The sequence below is a fragment of the Jaculus jaculus genome, chromosome 3 (genome assembly GCF_020740685.1).
Source record: "Jaculus jaculus isolate mJacJac1 chromosome 3, mJacJac1.mat.Y.cur, whole genome shotgun sequence".
Taxonomy (NCBI): domain Eukaryota; kingdom Metazoa; phylum Chordata; class Mammalia; order Rodentia; family Dipodidae; genus Jaculus; species Jaculus jaculus.
The window spans coordinates 146887837-146907673 of NC_059104.1; the positions used below are offsets into that span (position 1 = coordinate 146887837).

Sequence of the window (19837 nt, forward strand, 5' to 3'; positions counted from 1 at the left end):
TTTCTCCCTCTGCCTGTCTGTTGCTCTCAAATAAATAAATAAAAATAAACAAAAAATTAAAGCAAAATATAAGTAAGCTAAGTATGGATTCAATTTTAAAAGGTAGCTAGAATGTATAAACAAATATAAAGAAAACTACAATGAATAAATATTAAGGACCAGATAAAATAAATGTAGATTTGGTTGGAATAAAACTAAGCAGAGGTTAAAGGGGAAGAATTCCCACCTGATCTACCTGATCAATTGCTATTCTTTCTGAAGTTATACAAATGCTTAGCAAGGTTTAAAAGGAGAATAATGTAAAATTCTAAGAATCAAGCCATCATGATTTGAAAATATAAATCCAGTGATTGGTATCCTAGGAATTAAGAGTGAAAACTTGAGAAAGTAGAAAATTTGAACACAAATCAAATTGTAAAAAAAAAATAAATTATACATTAAAAATACACAGATTGGGCTGAAAGGATGGTTTAGCAGTTAAGGTGTTTGCTTGCAAAGCCAAAGGACCCAGGCTCAATACCCCAGGACCCATGTTAGCCACATGCACAAGGGGGCGCACATGTCTGAAGTTCATCTGTAGTGGCTGGAGGTCCTGGCGTGCCCATTCTATTTCTCAATTTCTCTCTCTCCATCTCTTTCTCTCCATCAAATGAATAAATATAAAACTAGATAGATAGTCTTTTTTGTATGTTTATGTGGTATGCATATGTTTGTGTGGGTGTAAGCACACGTGTAGGGGGTCAATGTAAGGTGCCTTACTCAATCACTCTCCAGCTTAATTTTTGAGACAGCGTCTCTCAATGGATGAACGTGCAAGTCACTGATTTGGCTAGAATGGCTTGCTAGACAGCCCCAGGGACCTTCTAGTCCCTGCGTCCCCAGTGCTTGGATTACAATGCACACTCCTGTGCCATTTTATGTGTGTGCTAATGTTCAGAACACAGATCCTCATGCTTGCAAGGCAAGCACTATACAGATGAAACATCTGCCCATCCTGCAAAGATGATTTGTACACGTGAGTTCTACTAAACTTTTCCTACATGTATTTTTCCATAGTAAAATTATAAAATCATTCTCAAACTACTAACAGTGGCTTAAGTTTCTCTAACAATAAAATAAGCCTACCAACATACAGTGTTATGCAGCTAACAATATTTTAATCCACATATGGATAAAACTGTTATGACTACAATCTATGAATCTGAATAACATCATATCAAGTCTACACCATATCACAAGAATCCCATCCTTAAGAAATTGGTTCCATTTGCTACACGAAAGGGTAAAAGAAGAAAAAGCAGTCTTTCAGTGGATGCTAAAGCTTCCCAGTGTTGTTTTCTTTTTGAAAACCCTAATCTATTAGTAAGAGAAGGAAACTGCCTTTATTCAACCCATTAAATAACCTACTCACTGATGAAATATTAGAAACACAGGGGCATCTTCTCTCACTGTTTGCATGGAACACTGTCAGGATCTCCCAGCCAGTGCAATAAACTGAGAATAAATCTAAGGTAAAGATGTTAAAACACAAGTAATAAAACTGTCTGTGGTCTAAGCATAGTAGGGATGTTCAAAACAATTAACTAAAAAGTGATTAAAGTTAGTATATACCTTAGCAAGATCCCCAGGTATAAGAGAAATGCAATACTTAAACTATTCCAGCAACACCATAATAATTCTGAAATAGACTTTGAAATAAAACTGTGTATAACATCAACAAAAATGTTTACAACTTTAGACATAAATCTTAGCATAAAATGTAAGGGTCTGTTTAGATAAAAGTGTCACGACACATAAAGGGAACTCCAAATAAGTGAAAAGTTTTCTCATTTCCTTTAATTTAAAAAAAAAAAAAGCAGCATGGTAAGTTTCTCATTATTTAAATTTAAGCTAAAAGTTTAATACAATGCAGACCTTGCTAAAAAGTCACAATGGACTAGCATATGAAAATTGACAAGATGAATTTAATCTTCATCTAGAGTTGGGAAGACTTGATTAAATATTTGTTACAAGTGAACAACAATGGAGGTATGCTCTCTCGGAGAGCTCATTTTATCAGACTATGCAATGAACACACTGTGTTTGACATAGCAATACACAAATAGAGCCTAGGAATAGAACCATATATAAATTCTGGAATTTAATACATGAGATGATGAGTTAGCAATTAAAGTGTTGGGATAATGAACTATTCATTAAAAATATATATATACTTAGATACCTACCTCACACCATATACAAAAATCATTTCCAGATGGATTAAAGAGCTAAACATAAAAAACAAAACAATAATAATATTAGAAGAAAACTTAAACAAAAGTATTTGTATAACCTCAGGAGTGGAGGGCCTTCCTATATGACACATGTTTAAAAAGCCACAAAGATTTATAAATACAACTTTGGAAAATTAAATACTTTTGCATGGCAAAAGATAAAATAATCATAATTAACAGACAAATGGCAGTAGCTGCAACATATAGAAAGACAAGAAATTATTATTTTTATCATTATTATTAATTTTAACTTGTAAAACAGGACATCACTAAGTAGTCCCAGGTTGGCCTCAAACTTTCTATGTAAATCAGACTGGCCTCAAACTTGTGGCAATCTTACTGTCTCTGCCACCCACATGCTAGAACCAAAGAAGGAATTTAAATCCATATAATGCAAAATGTTCCTTCAAATGAGTTAGGAAAAGCAGCACAACATACAGATGAGTAAAAGATAAGAGCAGAGGACCCATAAAACAGCCTCAAGTGGTCACAGACACATGAAGAAATGCCAGTTAAGACAGCACAGACAATTTTAATGACAGTTGATAAAAATGGAAAGGGTGGATACTGGCTCTTACTTTGAATGGGTATAAGGACTCATCCTCCTGTGCTACTGGTTAGGCTGGGACCCCATGCTGAGGGCACATTCTTTGCAGAGTCCACTCAAAAGATGTAAGTGTGCTATAATCCAGCAATTTAACTATAAGAGGGTCTTAGAAAAATATGTGTTTGTGTATGTAAGAATATTTAGTTGAAGAATTTTGTTTTATGGTTTCTAAAGGCAAAAATGTGTGTGTCATTAAAGATGTAAGTGTCAATTAAAAAGGAATGTAATAAAGACATGTGTACTGATATGTAAGCATGCCAGGAACTATTAAATGAAAATGCAGTTCATTAGTTAATACATTTGACACTCTCCTTCAAGCAAAAATAGGTATATGTAAATAAAAGCAAATATGCAATGATAGTATGTGACTTTTCAAATGTATAGAAAGAGTTCCAGAAAGCCAGTAAACTAATAGTTAGCTCTAAAATGGAAGTATAGCGATGAGACAGGGTCTCTGAATGAAAAGAAAAAAGTTCCAATTTGTCTATATTTACTTTTATACTATTTGAAATTTTATGATTATATGCCACATTTGAAAGTTTCAAAATAAAAGAAAAAAAATAAACATGAATCGACAGAAGCCATCAGACCTAATTTAAGACCACATCAAAAGATAATTTTTATTTAAAAAATAGCATGTTTGTGATAGAATATGGTAAAACAGTTTATTGTACCTGGTTTCTTGACTGAAAAACATAGAAGTCAAGAATATTAGAACAATACCCTGGATGAATATTTTAAATAATAGACTTCTCCAAATCAATGCTGGTAAGTGAATCAGCTGATGGTTTTTACATACAACCCCAAAAAGCATTTCAAATTGAAATCTTCATGTTCACAAAATAAAAAATTCAAAGGTGCTGGGTGAGACCCGAGATGGGCCCAAGTGCTTTTGCACACATGTGTCAGAAAGGCATTAATTTCTCACAGTGCCATTTTAAAGAGCATCTTACCAATATTCTCATCAATCAACCTATATAGGTGACATTCCTATTTCACTCCCCCAAAAGTGAGGTTTGTGATGGCAAAATCTGGCAAAAGAAATTGGAAGTTAAGAAGCCCTGAATTTTGGTATGATTTCTGAACAGCACCTAACCCTTCTGAACTTCAATGTCTTTATCTTCAAAATAGGAACTCAGCAATGGGGCTGCCTAAGGTGACATCAGGGCTACAAAACCCCATTAGATATCAGCATGAGCAAATGTATGCACCAAGTATAAGAATCATTCTCTGTACTCGTCTTTACAATCCCCTAGAAGCATAACACATGTAACTTCCTGTAGTTCTCTTATTTCCCTTGAAAATACATGTTTATTTCCCTCCAACATAGATGTCATAATACTTCCATATTGAGGCAACCCAGGCTAAGCAGAGCAGTGATCAAATAGTTTTTTAAAAAAAGAATTGGAGCTGGGAGATTGCTTAGTGGTTAAGGCACTTGCCTGCAAAGCCAAACAACCCAGGTTCAATTCCCCAGGACCTACATAAAGCCAGATGTACAAGGTGGTACATGTGTCTGGAGTTTGTGTGCAGTAGCTAGAAGTCCTAGTGCCTCCATTCTCTCTATATATCTCTCTTTCTCTCTTTGTCTTTTTGTCTCCCTCTCTTTAATATAGATAAATAAAAATATTTTTAAACCTGCTGACAAATATCTCCATCCTAAAATCTACCCAGATATATAATAACCAGAAGTCATGGTCTCAATGTTAAGAACAACACTGAGTAGTTCATAATGATAGTATAATAGATGCCCCATTATCCCATTTCACAGATGAAGATAAGGTAACTTGCCTAAGCATTGTGTAAACTAATATTAGCTAGTGATCTCAGCTTTCAGTGAAATATCATAAGGATTTTTAAAGTTAAAGCTTGAAATGGGAGACATAAAAATATAAGGAAGGGAACAGATCCCAAGGAATGATTGTAACAACAAAATGAGCCCCACCTGCCTTGGGATACCTTCAACTACCCTAATCCTATTCTTCATCTGTCAACACACATCTCCCAAACAGAAAGGTTAGGAAAACCTAGGAGGGAGTCTTACTCTCAGGAGACTACATATATGCAAGGAGGTCAGGATGCTTCAGTGGTTAGAGGTCTACCCATAGGAATGAAATAATCACAGTGTCCTGAGATATACTCCTTTGTCATTGTCACTGGACCAAGCCAGGACTCCATGGGGGTCTTTGCTTCTTGGGTTGCCATTGCCATGCATGCTAATATAAGACTATAACCCTGTTTGAATAATTAAGTCCTTTTGCCAAAAAAAAATCACTCTATGCATACTGGAACAGAATGAGAATGGAACTATCTCCATAAAATTTCCTTTAAATCCACAGGCCAGATGGGTTCTAGACTCCAGACTCCTTGTAAGGACATGACAGAGGATGGACAAATTCAGGCTTCAGATATCCAGTCCAACTTTACCCACTAGCCAAGAAACTACAAAATAAAGTCCATTAAATGCTTGAAAATCTAGCCAGACAAAGACAGCCGGTCTCTGAGACCTCAGAAACTTCTGTGTAAGAAGTTTCTTGGGATACATCTTGCTCCTTGACAGTGGAGTGCCCTTGACTCCTTGTACACTAGTATTTTGCCAAATATTTTCACTGATATCTTTCCCACTTATGTAAGACTTTCATATTAAAATATAAGATGCTAAAGTAGACATATTTCAATCAACTAAATTTTAATATAAGTATGTACAAAATACTACATAGGACACAGTTAGAACTAAAAAGAACAACAACAAACATGGATTTTGTATAAAGTTCAACTGTAAAAAGGTATCTGTATTTTTATTTGGTAAATATGACAGCTCAACATTTCCAATCCATGTTGGGAATTCAACTATACAGGAGAATTTGCAAGGTATTATATATGTGCTCCTTCTCCTCTATCTCTTCCTCTTCCTCTTCCTCCTTCTTCTCTTTATACTCTCCCTTGCTCTAAAGGAGATTACTGAGCTGTACCATGTTTGGCAAAGCTTTCCTCACTCCTCCTATGCTCTCCCAGCCTCTCTTCCATCAATTCCTCAGTGGCATTTTATGGGCAGTAAGCTCAGCAAAGAAAAGACCCTACAGCTAAGGTTTCTTCTATAGAAACAGGTGTTCCACCTTCTAGCTGAAGATTCTTGAGCAAATCATCATCCTGCCTGAGTTTCAGTCCTCTTTGCTTAAAATTTACCTGATAACCACAATTACCTTTCATTGTGGCTTGTCTAGCATGTTTGTTAGAAATGCAGATTACTAGGTTTAACCTCCAAATGCAATGAATTATATACCAAGGGATATCAAACTGTAGCCTGTCTCCTGTTATTGCAAATAAAATTTTATTATACATGTTCATGCTCATTATTGTCATATTGTCTAGAGCTGAGTTCATGCTGCATGAACCAAGATTTGAACAGTTGCAAAAGAAAGTGCTTTAATTTGTGACAGTGGCCATTTTCAAAGTCTAAAGTAGTTGCTAATGTTGTCGTTTACAGAGATGCTCTGATAAGTGCTGAATTAACATTAAATAGGACTGAAAGCAAGCTACACATTTTTTAGTTAACAAAGATATGACTGTTATGTTGTAGCATTTAGTAGTAGTACCAAAATGCTATCAATTCCTGAGCATCCAATACCATTCAGTGCTAAAATGTCTTCAGTGTTCTCAAGGGTTCTTTTAAAGTTTGATCCAAAAGTAATATATCTATTGTGATTGGTAATGGTTCTTAGGATTTGAATCAAGGGAATTGCCTTGCATCCACCTTCTTCTTGGGTCATTTGCTTCAGAATTTTTCACATTTTGATTTAGTGCATTATATCCCCATGAAACATTTAATATCCTCCTTGACCTCCTGAATTGGCTAGCCAAGAATAGTTACTGAGGGCTGGAGAGATAGCTTAGTGGTTAAGGCACTTGCGTAAAACCTAAGGATTCAGTTTTGATTCCCCAGTACCCATGCAATCTAGATGTACAAGGCAATGCATGCGTTTGGAGTTTGTTTGCAGTGGCTAGAGGCCCTTGTGCACCTTTCTCTCCACCCCCATCATATACCTCTTTCTAGTGCACCCTCTCTCTCTCTCTCTCTCTCTCGCTCTCTCTCTCACTCTCTCTCTCTCTTTCTCTCTCTCTCTCCTAAATAAACAAAAATAAATAAATAATTTTTAAAACATATACTCGCTGATATCTGACCAGGTATCTAGTCGTGATCAGATGCAACTCAGAAATACTGCTCTGTGGTTCATTTGGCAATCCAGCAGCAGGCAGAGCATGTCTGCCTCACTTTATGTGATTAGGATTGATCTGTAGATTTGGTCTGATCACTCTATAATTTTCCCTTTCACCTAGTAGTTTAGCAGCCACTGATGATCATTGCCCAAAACCAGTATTTTATTAGTGTTTGCAAAAAAGGTGGCATTCTAATTGTAGCATCACCTCTGTATATGTTAGGAGGAAATCATTTATAAATAAAAGCTTCTGTTCATCAACTATGTGGTTATACCAATATATACACAGGACAGACAAGATGGCTGCTTGACTCTTCCTCTTAACTTACTAGTTTTTCAGAACAATAAATTCATTCCCTGTTGCTATTTGAATGTGAAATATCTGCCATAGGCTCATGTATTTAAACACCTGACCCCCAGCTGGTGGCAGTGTTTCAGGAGGCTGTTGAACCAGTAAGAGGTAGAGTTTTGTTAGAGAAAGTAGCTCCCTAGGGGATGGCCCTATAACCTGGCCCCACTTCCTATCTGTTCTCTGCTTCCTGAACGTAAGCACAATGTCACTAGCCAACCCACACTCCTCCTGCAGCCTTCTCCACTAAGGGGGACTATATCCCCACAAACGACAAAGCAAAATAAATCTTCCTCCTTTAAATTGCCTCATATCGGTTATTTGGTCACAGCAACAAGGAAAGGCCATGGAGTGGGAATGCCAGGCTGCTGGGTGACAAGCCCTTGCCCTGATTTAAATGGTCCTGTAGGAAGACACACAGCAAACATGAAACTTCATGCTGCAGGTATGCAATACATGTTCACTGATAAATTACAAAAGTCGATTGCATTCCAAAGATCACTGTGATGGTTAATCTATGGCTATCAACTTGACAAAACAAATCTCTTAGGGCAAGTGGGGTAGGAAGATCCACCCAAATGGTGGGTGGTGCCATTGCTTGGGCTGGGGATTCTGGACTGCATGAATGAGAGAAATAAAGCTGAGCACTTGCATTCAGTACTCTCTGCATCCTCCTTGCTGATGTAATGAGGTGGCACTTGCTTCCTGCTCCTTCCGTGCTTTCCGCAACACAATGGAATTGCCCTCAAAACTGTAAACCTCTGGGCGTGGTGGTACACACCTTAGGGAGGCAGAGGTTAGAATAATTGCTGTGAGTTCAAGGCTAGCCTCAGACTACACAGTGAGTTCCAGGTCAGGCCTGGGGTACAGGGAGACCTTACCTAAAAAAAAAAAAAAAAAAAAATCTGAAAGTCAAAAATAAACCCTTTCTTTCCTTAAGCTGCTTCTGGTCAGATACTTTGTCCTAGCAATGAGAAAGTAACTCATAAACAATGAGAGTTCTATTTTGTTTTTGTTTTGTTTTGGAAAAGTATTATAAATGCTTGTGGTTTAAAAAAAAAAAACGAATGTGAAGTTTTTTTTTTTTAACTTGTGGCAGTTTTTTTTCTCTTTCTGTGTACATAGTAGTGTGTTTCGTGTATGTGAGTATAGGCATGAAGTTCAGATGACAACCTCAGATGTCAATTCTCACCTTCCACTTTGTTTGGGGAAGGTCTATTGTTGAGCACTGAGTATACCAAGCTAACTGGCCCACAAGCTTCTGGAAATTCTCTTGTTTCTGCCTCCTTCCCATCTTACCATGGGCGATCTGGGATTTTGGGTGCTTGCCACTGCATCTGGCTTTTTGTGGGTTCTGGGAATCCAAATTCAGATCAACATGCTTTTGTAGTGATCAGTTACAGTCATTCCTTCCCTGTTGCAAATATATTGATGCTATATATCCTCCTAACTTTGACCAATGCAAAGCTTTTAAAATTGTACCTGTGGGCTGGAGAGATGGTTTAACAGTTGAAGCATTTGTCTATGAAACCTTAAGATCCAGATTCAATTTACCAGTACCCATGTATACCAGATGTACAAGGTGGCACATGCATCTGGAGTTCATTTGCAGTGGATAGAGGCCCAGGCAACCCATCCTCCCTATCAACCTGTTTCTTTCTTTCATAGCTAAATAAATAATTTTAAATTTGACCTGTCATGGATAGCAACTTGGATCTCTGATATGAAAGGATATTCTAGGTTACTCTTATAACATTGCAAGTCCATGTCTTTGAAACATATTTTAGAGAATCTTTTTAGTGGACAGTGAAATTAAGGAACCAGAATATAGATCCTGGTAGTACTCTTTGCAACTAGCATAGCCATTATTTCTGGGTTATTATGGTGGGAAATTCAAAATCAAGAAAGACAGATTTCTCACTTATTACACACACCAAGAATGAAAAACCTGAGAAATTAAAAGGAGGAATTCTATGAAAACTGGATCAGGTATTGACAATGAATATCTCTAGTGACCAAAAAACAAACCCTTTTACAAAGTGAGTAGTCTTCAATTCTTTTAAAACAACGGAAGAGCAAGTAAACCCAAATGATGGTGACTGAGGTAAGATAAAAATAATTGTTGATGAAACTAATAGATGATTTTAGACAAATAGATAGACAATAATCAGAAGCTTGAATCTCATTTCCATAACAAAATTCTATTCTTTCCCTACAGTATGTTTATTATGAATAGAAATTTCTCATTCTTGCTTCTAAAAAATAAAAGGGATAGAATCAATCTTGAATCATTCTTATTTTAACAAAAAATATTTTAAGAAATAAATATACCAATTGAAACATATGAGATGTATTTCCATAAACATTTTACTTTATATATTCATCAAAAATCATGATATATAGATATTACTTTGATCAACTCTCCATTTCTGTGCATTACTAATAATTGTAGTGATATTTAAACCAAAGAAATTCTTAGCATTTAGAAACTTGATAGTCATTGGACATTAAAATTAAATTTAAATCTTCATACATATTTTTGTCACAGTAAACTGTGATAGAGTAGCCAATAAAAGTCTTCCTGGCATAAAAGTAAATTACATAAAGATAAAATTCAACAGGCTAACTGGAATAAAAATATAAATTCAAGAAGAAAAAGAAGCCATGTAAAACTGGCTGTTTAAGAACGTGTTCATGTGTTTAATAGATGATGTAGCAAATTTCTCTGGTATTTAAAGTTCATTAGATGCACTAAAGGAATGATATATATATATATATATATATTTTAATGTCAATGTTTACAATATTCTGGAATTGGCAGCCCTTGCAACTATGTAAAACTATGTTGAAGATTTTCAGTGGTAACTTCACTTATAGCTTTTCAAAATTATTTTGGAGAGTTAAAGTCTAGTCTACATACAGAAGTGAAATTTAGCTTCTGTCTGTTGTCTTTCCTAAGCCTATCTATCATCCACCTAGTGGAGAAAGACAGGAGATAATCAGTACCCTCATTCTAGCCTGGATGCCTGGCTAAGACCCCCCCCCCCACACACACACACCCTTCTTTTACTCCATCCCTTCCTCCTCACATTAGTCCTTGCCTTTGAGGACCAGAACTCAGCGCTGCAGCTGATACTGAAGGTGGAATGTTTTCAGATAATTCAGCTTTATTTCCTGCAGTAAGTTCCTCCCCAGACTTCTACTTCCTCACCCACAGTGCTCCCCTCTCTTCTAAGACAACGTTTTTTTTGAACATTTTATTTTTTTATTTTTACTTATTTATTTATTTATTTGGCAGAGAAAGAGGAAGAGAGTGAAAGCGTGTGAGAGAGAGAATGAATGTGCCAGGGCCTGTAGTCACTGCAGACATACTCCAGACGCATATGTCCCCTTGTGCTAACATGGGTCCTGGGGAAGTGAAGCAGGGTCCTTTGGCTTTTCAGGCAAATGCCTTAACCACTAAGCCATTCCCTCCAGCCCTAAGGCAGCCTTTTTAAATTGGGATTTGTCTTGTGCATGTCTGCTAAAGGATTCTTATTTTGCTATCCATTGGTGATAGCCCCATTGCCTTAAGTTAAAGAGAAAATCAGCTATGCTCTAGAAGGCTCTCAGACTTCCCTGTCTAGTACAAGACAAGGAAGCAGGTTGGTGTTTAAAATAAAATTGCACAAAGGCCTCTTATTAACCAGAGATTCAAAACATCCATTCTCAAATAAATCCGGTGAAAAGTAAAAAAATACAGGGATCCAGTTTTCAAAGAGCAAAACCAAGACTCAACAAAAGTAAGCAAACACATCCACAGGATATTTCTGGAACCAATTCAAGTTCTTTCTATATTGATTAATGAACCCAGGATGATCCAGAACTTCTTGAAGATGAGAGGGTACCCTATCCCTGGTGGAAAGTCAACTTTCAGCAACTGTAAAAACTTTGCAACAGATGTTAATGATTGTGATGGTTAGTGTCTGGTTGTCAACTTGGCAGGATTTACAATCACCATGGAAACAAATTTCTTGGGGTTCTTTTAGGGAATTTTTAGATAAGAACCCATCCTAACTATGGGCAGCACCAACCTGTGAGCTGGGATCTTGCACTGAATAAATGGGGAAAGCTAGCTGAATGCCAGCACTTATCACTTTTCTTCCTCCTCTCTGCTGACATAAGGATGTGACACAGGCTTCCTGCTCCTCCCCTCAAAACTGTAAGCCAAAAATAAACCCTTTCCTTCCTTAAGCTACTTCTGGTCAGGAATTTTGTTCCAGCAACAAGGAAGTAAAAGAGATGTAAAAACTTTGCAACAGGCTTGGAGAGATGGCTTAGTGACTAAGGCACTTGCATGCAAAGTCAAAGGACTCATGTTCAATTCCCCTGGACCCATGTAAGCCAGATGCACAAGGTGGTGCATGCATCTGGAGATTGTTGGCAGTGGCTGGAGGCCCTGGTGCACCCATTCTCTCTCTCTCTCTCTCTCTCTCTCTCTCTCTCTCTCTCTCTCTCTCTCTAATAAATAAATTAAATATTTTAGAAAACCAACTTGGCAACATATGTGAATAACCAAATCATCTAACTAGAAGATTGTGCCATTAATTTTTATATATTCACTTTTAATGTTTCTTGATTGTATTTCTCAGCAGAGAAAATTTTTCACATACATCAAGAAACAATACAAATCTTAGCATATGTCTTCTCCATTCCCTGAGATGTCAGCTTCTTAAATGCTCCAGTGGGATTTGCCACTTGCATAATCCTCTGACAGGTCTGAGAGGAACATTAGTTATGGATGATAATAATTTAGAATATGACCCAAGCCCTTGACCCAGTATCCACCACTACAGTTGGCAATATCAGCGTCACACTTTATCCAGAGTTTAAGAATTTCACACCCAGGGCATGCATACCGCTGTTGGCTGCATGTACAAGACTGTGTGTACATGCATCTACACATTGGAGAGAGGATTTCAGAATGAATGTATGTCAAAAACAATCTTTATGCTTTGTGCAAATAGCTGCAGATGCAGATACAGACATGAGTCTTCTGATCAAGCCTTGATCACCTGGGTAACACTTCCTTTTACTGGAAACAATGGCCTACATGTGGAAAGAAAGGTCCAAATTCCTCTTCCAACGTGCTCTGTCTCAAGACAGCAGACACAAGTGAATATACTCTCAGCTAATTGATTAGCTTTGCTGACAGCTCCACAGCCTTCTAGACTGATGTAATCCTAGGAATGAATGCTTCTCACTGCCCACCCTCACCAACTGCTTGATTCTCCTAGCAATTCCCTGCCTATGCGTATGGGAGGCCTGCCAAACCTTAGAAACAACATTCTTCCCTTCTCCTTTTCTCCTCCAGCTCCTTCCTCTTCTCTTCTTTCCCCTCTCCCTCTCTCTTCCCAGACCCCTACTCCCGTGGCCTGAGTTGTGGGTGCTGTATTTTGTGTCAGCTATTCAGTCTTCTTCCCAGCCCGATTGTGCATTCACTAAGTATTTCTCTAGTGGCAAGCCTACATTCCCTCCAGATGCCATTTGGAATCCAAGTGTATCTTTGGGGGAACGGGCAGTGCTACCTGTAACTGAAGCCTGTCATGTTCCTCAAATCCAAGGTTCTTAAAACCTAGGATTTGAAAGGAGAGACAGCACTGAAGCCCATCATTTCTCAGGCTACAAAGAGTATTAGAAATCACCTCACACTGTGTTCAGACATGAAAATTTTTGGCCAGAAGACAATGACAGGATTTTATTCTTATTTTAATGTAAATATATTGCTTGAGTACAGTATATATGATGTAAATTATACAAATGAAAAATACAAACATTGAGTCACAGGAACATTAAATTTGATTCTATAACAAGATGATTAATCGTTGCTCAACTTCATTGGATTTAGAATCATCTAGGAGACACGTCTGAGTGTGTTTGCAAAGGTGATTACAGACAGGTTTAACTGAAGGGAAGACAACTTGAATGTGGGCAGCCCCATCTACTAGGATGGAGTCTCTAACTGAATAAAAAATACATTTAGAAAGTACCAGCATTCATCTCTCTCCACTTCCTCACTGTGGACACGAGGTGATCAGCCACCTCACATTCCCACAACAATGACTATACAGCCCTCAAATCATAACTCACAATAAACCCTTCCTTTCTTGTTTTGTATAGTATCACTGCAATGAGAAAGGTAACTTTTTCCTACCTTTTCATACATGGGCATCAAGTCACCTGGCAAAACTGTACTTCTCCAGATTGTATTGGTAGATATATTGGTAAGAATATTCTTTTGATTTAATATCCATGATATGTGAATGTGCACTTACATATATGCGCCTATCTGTGGATGAGATCTACTTGTAGAAACTCCCTGGTTCCATGCCAGGAAAAGACAGCATAAGAGTCTGAGACTTTTCGACAGTGAAATCAGACCTCTGACTTATCAAATCAGAATTGCTTGCCTTCTTTATTCCTTTCCTCCTCTTCCCAAAGAGCTTGGCAGTAAACTATTATCTCACTTCTTGTTGACACAAATTGAAGAGCTCAGCCCCAGGTCTAGTAAGTGCTTGGAATTCTTCAGAGGGGAAGCACAGAGAAAACTCACAAAGACATCATTATAGCATGGCTCCCTCCAAGCAGGGCTTTGTGACAGTTTACGCAAACGGCATCCACTTAGCAGAATCTCAGAGGAAAGGCTGTCTGCGTCTCAGACTCTAGTCTCAGGATTAGGAAAAACCCTTGGAGTCTTCCAAAACTACAAGGAGTTAAGAGCCAAGCAGTTTAGCGGTGAGAGCCTAGAGGATAAATAAGCCCATTGTGATTCTTCCCAACTCTCTTACCCTAGTGCTGCATCTGCCAGGAGCGAAGTTCTCAGATGGAAGCTCCAGGAACACACACCTTTTATAATGTCTCCTTTTTGTTTCCCCCTTCATAAATTGGGACTAAATGCTGGCGATCATTCAAAGACTTCACTGTCCTTTACCACCCCCAAGTCATAATATATCTTTTATGGAACAGGCCCTGCAAGACCAAAGATGTGCACTGAAAAAATAACTTGGCCCTTATTTTCTTTTCCAGATGCCTAGGTTGTAGCCTCCTGGCTGCACTAAAATCTTTTAGTGGAAATGAACTTAAAAGATCCTAAAAGAACTCAACTCACTGAACAAAGATGGAGGTCTCAACTCAGCTCAGATTCATAGATGAAACTGGATTCCAACTAATCTACCAGATTGCAAATGTTCACTATAATATTCATACTCAAAAGAAGGCAGAATCCATTCTTTGTTTTTAAAAGTTTCTTATGTATTTTCTCTTTTATTTATTTACTTATTTGAGAGACAAAGGGGCAGATAGAGAGAGACTGGGTACAACAGGGCCTTTAGCCACTGCAAACAAACCCCAGACACATGTGCGAATTTGTGCATCTGTCTTACATGGTTACTGGGGAATGGAGCTTGGGCACTTAGGCTTCACAAGCAAGTGTCTTAACCACTAAGCCAGCCATTTCTCCAGTCCCCAGAATATGCCCTTCTAATGGCCCTACGTGTTATTTTTTAAATTGCCCTGTAAAGCTCAGGCACTAATATTTAGGTTCCAGTTTACACTCAAACATATTCAGCTCAAACTAAAATCACCTCTTTCAAACAAGATTTACTTGGTTAAATATTTAGTTGCCCCCACAAAATCTATGTTATGATAAATGATTTTAAAAATGTGTGTTTAGATTGATGAAGTATAGGGCCCAAAGGAAGCAAAGAGATCTGAATGTTCCTTGGAAGAAGCTAATTTCTCAGAGGTAATGTTTGTATTTATTATAAAGTGCTTCCCAATGTTTCCATGGAATTGGATATTCTGTCCAATAAGCCTTTACAACAATGAATCAGGCCCCATGGTTGAGAAGCCAAACACAGGTAAAGCTCAACATGCACCATATACCAGCTAAGCAACTTTAGAAAATCTAACTACTGGGGCTGGAGACATTGCTCAGTGGTTAAAGCACTTGCCTGTGAAGCCTAAAGATGAAGCCTAAGGTTTGATTTGATTCCCCAGGACCCATGTAAGCCAGATGCACAAGACAGAGCATGCATCTGGAGTTTGTTTGCAGCAGCTGGAGGCCTTGACACACCCATTCTCATTCTCTCTCTCTCTCTCTCTCTCTCCCTCTTTTCCATGCTCATAAATAAATAAATAAGCAAATAAATAAAAAGTTGTAACCCCTAGAAAACTTAGTAGCTACATGGTGTGTGAAATATAGATAGTAACACACCTATTCAGAACATTCAGTGAGGTAATAAATGAAACAGAGTTAGTCCACACACTCAAAGAGATCTGAATGTTACTTGGAAGAAGGTAATTTCTCAATGATAACGTTTGTATTTATTATAAATTATTTCCCAATGTTTCCATTGACTTGGATATTCTGCCCAATAGGCCTTTACAACAATGCAACAGCCACCATGGTTGAGAAACCAGCCACAAGCTAGAAGCAATACATCACCACTCTCCAAGTCCTTTTTGTGAGTTATTTAAGGTCAATACAATGCCACCTATAAGCAACAGGAGCAGTTTAAAGGAGCAACCAGGAACTGTTTGGTTACCAGCTATAACTTAGCACCCAAACTGAAAAATTTTGGTTAGAACACTCAAGAGCTAAAGTTAACTCCAGAACAGGTAAGACTGGGACAATTTAAAAAAGCACAGCTTCCCTTTGACTAGCAGAATGACTTCATGTCCTATGTTGAGGAGAAATAACAAAATGAGTTGCTTGAAAAAAGTCAATAATGAGAGCTGGAGAGATGCGGTTAAAGTCTCTTTCCTGCAAAGCCTGATGGCCCAGGTTCATTTCCTAGTACCCACATAAAGACAGATACAAAGTGGTACATGCATCTGGTGTTTGCAAAAGGCATTACTATGCCCATTCTCTCCTTCCTCCTCCTCCTCCTCCTTCTTCTTCTCCCTCTCTCCCTCCCTCTCACACACACACTTTCTCCTTTCTCTTTTAAAAAAATATTTAAACAAAGTGAATAATTACACTGGGCTTTTCTTTCCAAAATCAAAATAAGCTCCACTAGTCATCTTCTTGATGACTTTAATAAAACACCAACATACCTCCTAAGCTTTGGGTGAGACATTTCAACTAGGCAACCCTTTTTAAAATTTTTTTTTTGTTTATTTTTATTTATTTGAGAGAGACAGAGAGAGAAAGAGTGTGAGAGAGAGAGATTGAGAATAGGTGTGCCAGGGCTTCCAGCCAGCCACTGCAAACAAACTCCTGAGGCATGCGCCCTCTTGTGCATCTGGCAAATGTGGGTCCTGGGGAATTGAGCCTCGAACCAGGGTCCTTAGGTTCACAGGTGAGTGCTTAACCACTAAGCCATCTCTCCAGCCCTAGGGAACCTTTTTTTAAATTTTTTTTTGTTAATTTTTACTTATTTGAGAGCAACAGAGAGAGAGAGAAAGAGGCAGATAGAGAGGGAGAACGGGCGGGCCAGGGCCTCCAGCCACTGCAAACTGAACTCCAGATGCGTGGGCCCCCTTGTGCATCTGGCTAACATGGGTCCTGGAGAATGGAGCCTCAAACCTGGGTCCTCAGGCTTCACAGGCAAGCACTTAACCGCTAAGCCATCTCTCAAGCCCAACCCCTTTTAATTGAAAGCCTTTTCTAAATTCCACAGTTCCACAAATTGTGTGACTCACAATTTGTGTGGAATAAAAATTCCACACCTGATCCTGCAAACGCTCAGGCTTCATATCCATTGTTCGGGCTCTAAATCCTTTACCCTCTCATTGATGTGAACAAATATCTGGCCAAAAGCTACGTAAGTAAAGGAGTTTACCTCAGCTTTCATTTCAAGGGGAAGTTCCACAGTGGAGAAGGCATGAGGACAGGAGCCAGTTCCTCATGCAGGAAGCAGAGGGAGGACAGGAAGTAGGGCCAGGCTGTAAAGCCCCCAGGGCCCATCCTCAGTGACCCACTTCCTTCAAAAAGGTTCCATCTCCTAAGGTTCCACAAGCTTTCCAATCAGTACCACCAACTGGGGATCAAGTATTCAAACACAGGACCCTGTGGGGGACATTTTACATTCAAACCTCAACAGGCCCCAAGTTGTTGCCCCAGAGGCAGACAATGTAAAGCAGCCTCTGTTTGGTGTTCCTGGTCTTACTTTTTATCTCAGAGGAAACTTATGAGGAGTAATTAAGGAATGTTTAGGAAACACATCCAGCAACAGGAAACTACCCTCAAAGTGCCAAGGTGTAGCATTTCCTCATCAGGGATTTCTGCACTGCAGAGATACCTGCTGTCAACACTATTTCTGAACCATCCAAAAAGAAGCTCTGCCCACCTGTGGTCTCCTTAAGCCTCTAGGGACATTATATACATTGGCTATCACTCCTCTCTTAGAACAAATATAAGAGATAGGCATCCAGCCACATATTTGGGGCCAACAGAGAGGCAAACAGAGGCAAGGTGTGACACCTCTAGCAAACTCAGAAGCCTATCCACTTGATTCAGTGCCATGGGACAGAAGCAAGACCTCCCACTAGAAAAATTGAGGGATACCCGAAATAGAACTTCATGATGGAGAAAGAAGTTGGTCCACTCTTAAACAGACCTTAAGACAGAAATAGCATAATACTGTGATATAGGTTCCTTCAAATCTCATTAAACTTGCTTCCTTACAGGTTAAATATGCAACTCATTTACTGTGAAGATTAATTAATGGAGCTGAGCATGTTGGCACATGCCTTTAATCCCAACACTTGGGAGGCAGAGGTAAGTGGATCACCATGAGTTTGAGGCCACCCTAAGACTACATAGTGAATTCCAGGTCAGCCTCAGCTAGAGTGAGACCCTACCTCAAAAAACAAAAAAACAAAAAAAAAAAAAAACTATCCATAGAAAGCATTCATCAGAGTGCTTGGTGCCCTATATATATACAACTGTTACAGTCATCGTTACAGTTATAGGAATTGATGTGGAAGTGGAAACATTTTCTTTTTCTATAAAGGTTTGCATGAAGTGGTCTTTGGGAAATATAGTGGAAAGAGTTTGGATTTCTTTTGGGTGGCCGTGGATGGTAGAAATTAGTTAGGCTGGATTAAGAAGACAATTTCCAGTACCCTGAACAGTAGCTCTTAAGATATAAAGCTGCCTTGAGAAGACTTCTGGTTTTGTGTTGGTGTTGCTGCAAAAGCAAACCATACCCTTGCCTCCTTCCTCCTCCCACCACCAAGTTGCCTGCTCCAGTCAGGGCACTCACTGAGGATTGAACAGATCAACCAGAAAGGCTGTAGCTAGGGGTGAAACCCAGGACTTCCACATCATCCCAAATTAGTCATTTTAGCTGGAGGGAGACTGGAGCCCTTAGGTCCACCTTTTGTTTTATTAACTGCCAAATGAAAACGCCAGAAGTAACTAAGGAAGAAGCCCAAAGGATGAGAGACAGGGAACACTTTGCATATTTTAATTACTTCAGTAAACAGTACATACCACAGCAGAAAATTGCCACCCATGGCTATATCCCCAGGCTAAGAGAAGTTGGAAGAGCATCATGAGAGACAATACAAAGAACATGAAAAGCCTAGGCAGACTCCAGGGTGCCTCCTTTTGCTTCTCTGGGCCACAGTTGAATTTCCAGTCCATTCACTGCCTTGTCTAGTGGATCAGCTCTGAGGAGGACCAGGACCAGTGGACAGAATAGGACTCCACATACTACAGAGCTTACTGGAGAACTAGTTACCCATTGGAAAGTGGGAGGCTTCTTTGAGTCATGAAATAAAACCTTTCAGCCTAAAGCAAGGATGCTCAGGGCCTGGAAGGAAAGAGCTCACTTGCAGGACCACACACATGAAGCAGTGGATACAGTCCTTCATTTTCATTGAAGAGTGGGGATTCAACTGAGAAAAAACAACAGGGTGACATTTTCCAGGAAGCCTGAGAACAGCTGATAACAGCAGCTGGAGCTCTCTGAACTGCAAAGTGATTAATCAACGTAAGCTAGTACACGACTGTTTTATGCATCACAAGTTCCTAGTTAGACTTCCCCTGAGAAATTACAGGAAAGGGGTATCAACAGACCCAGCCACACAGCCCCAACAACAGCTAGAGACATCTCCGGCATTCTGGAAGGGAGGACGCCACAGGAAAGCCATGGAATCCAATGGGAAGACACTGAGTTAGGACTCAGGTCATAAGAGTTTTCATCCCAGTCTGTCAGTGTGTCACACTGTGGCACACCAGCAGCCTGAGGTCTCAACATTCACATTTGCAATAATGACATATTGGACTAGTTCTGCTCAGAAACTAAATATTTGCCCAAAGCATAGTTTTCTTATCTGAATCAGTATGCCAAGAACACAGAACTGAGGTCTTTCCTAATCAAAGGATGACCTTACAGAGGTG

The 19837-nt window shown here is 38.9% G+C and overlaps 1 protein-coding gene across 1 annotated transcript in view; it reads right to left on the reverse strand.

Moving 5' to 3' along the window:
• The window catches only part of Ntrk3 (neurotrophic receptor tyrosine kinase 3), a 308971-nt gene that overhangs the window by 9120 nt on the left and 280014 nt on the right, over positions 1 to 19837 (reverse strand). The window contains exon 14 of the mRNA XM_045146103.1: positions 2226 to 2267. Coding sequence (XP_045002038.1) covers positions 2226 to 2267 — 42 coding nt within the window. The remainder of the gene's footprint in view (positions 1 to 2225; positions 2268 to 19837) is intronic.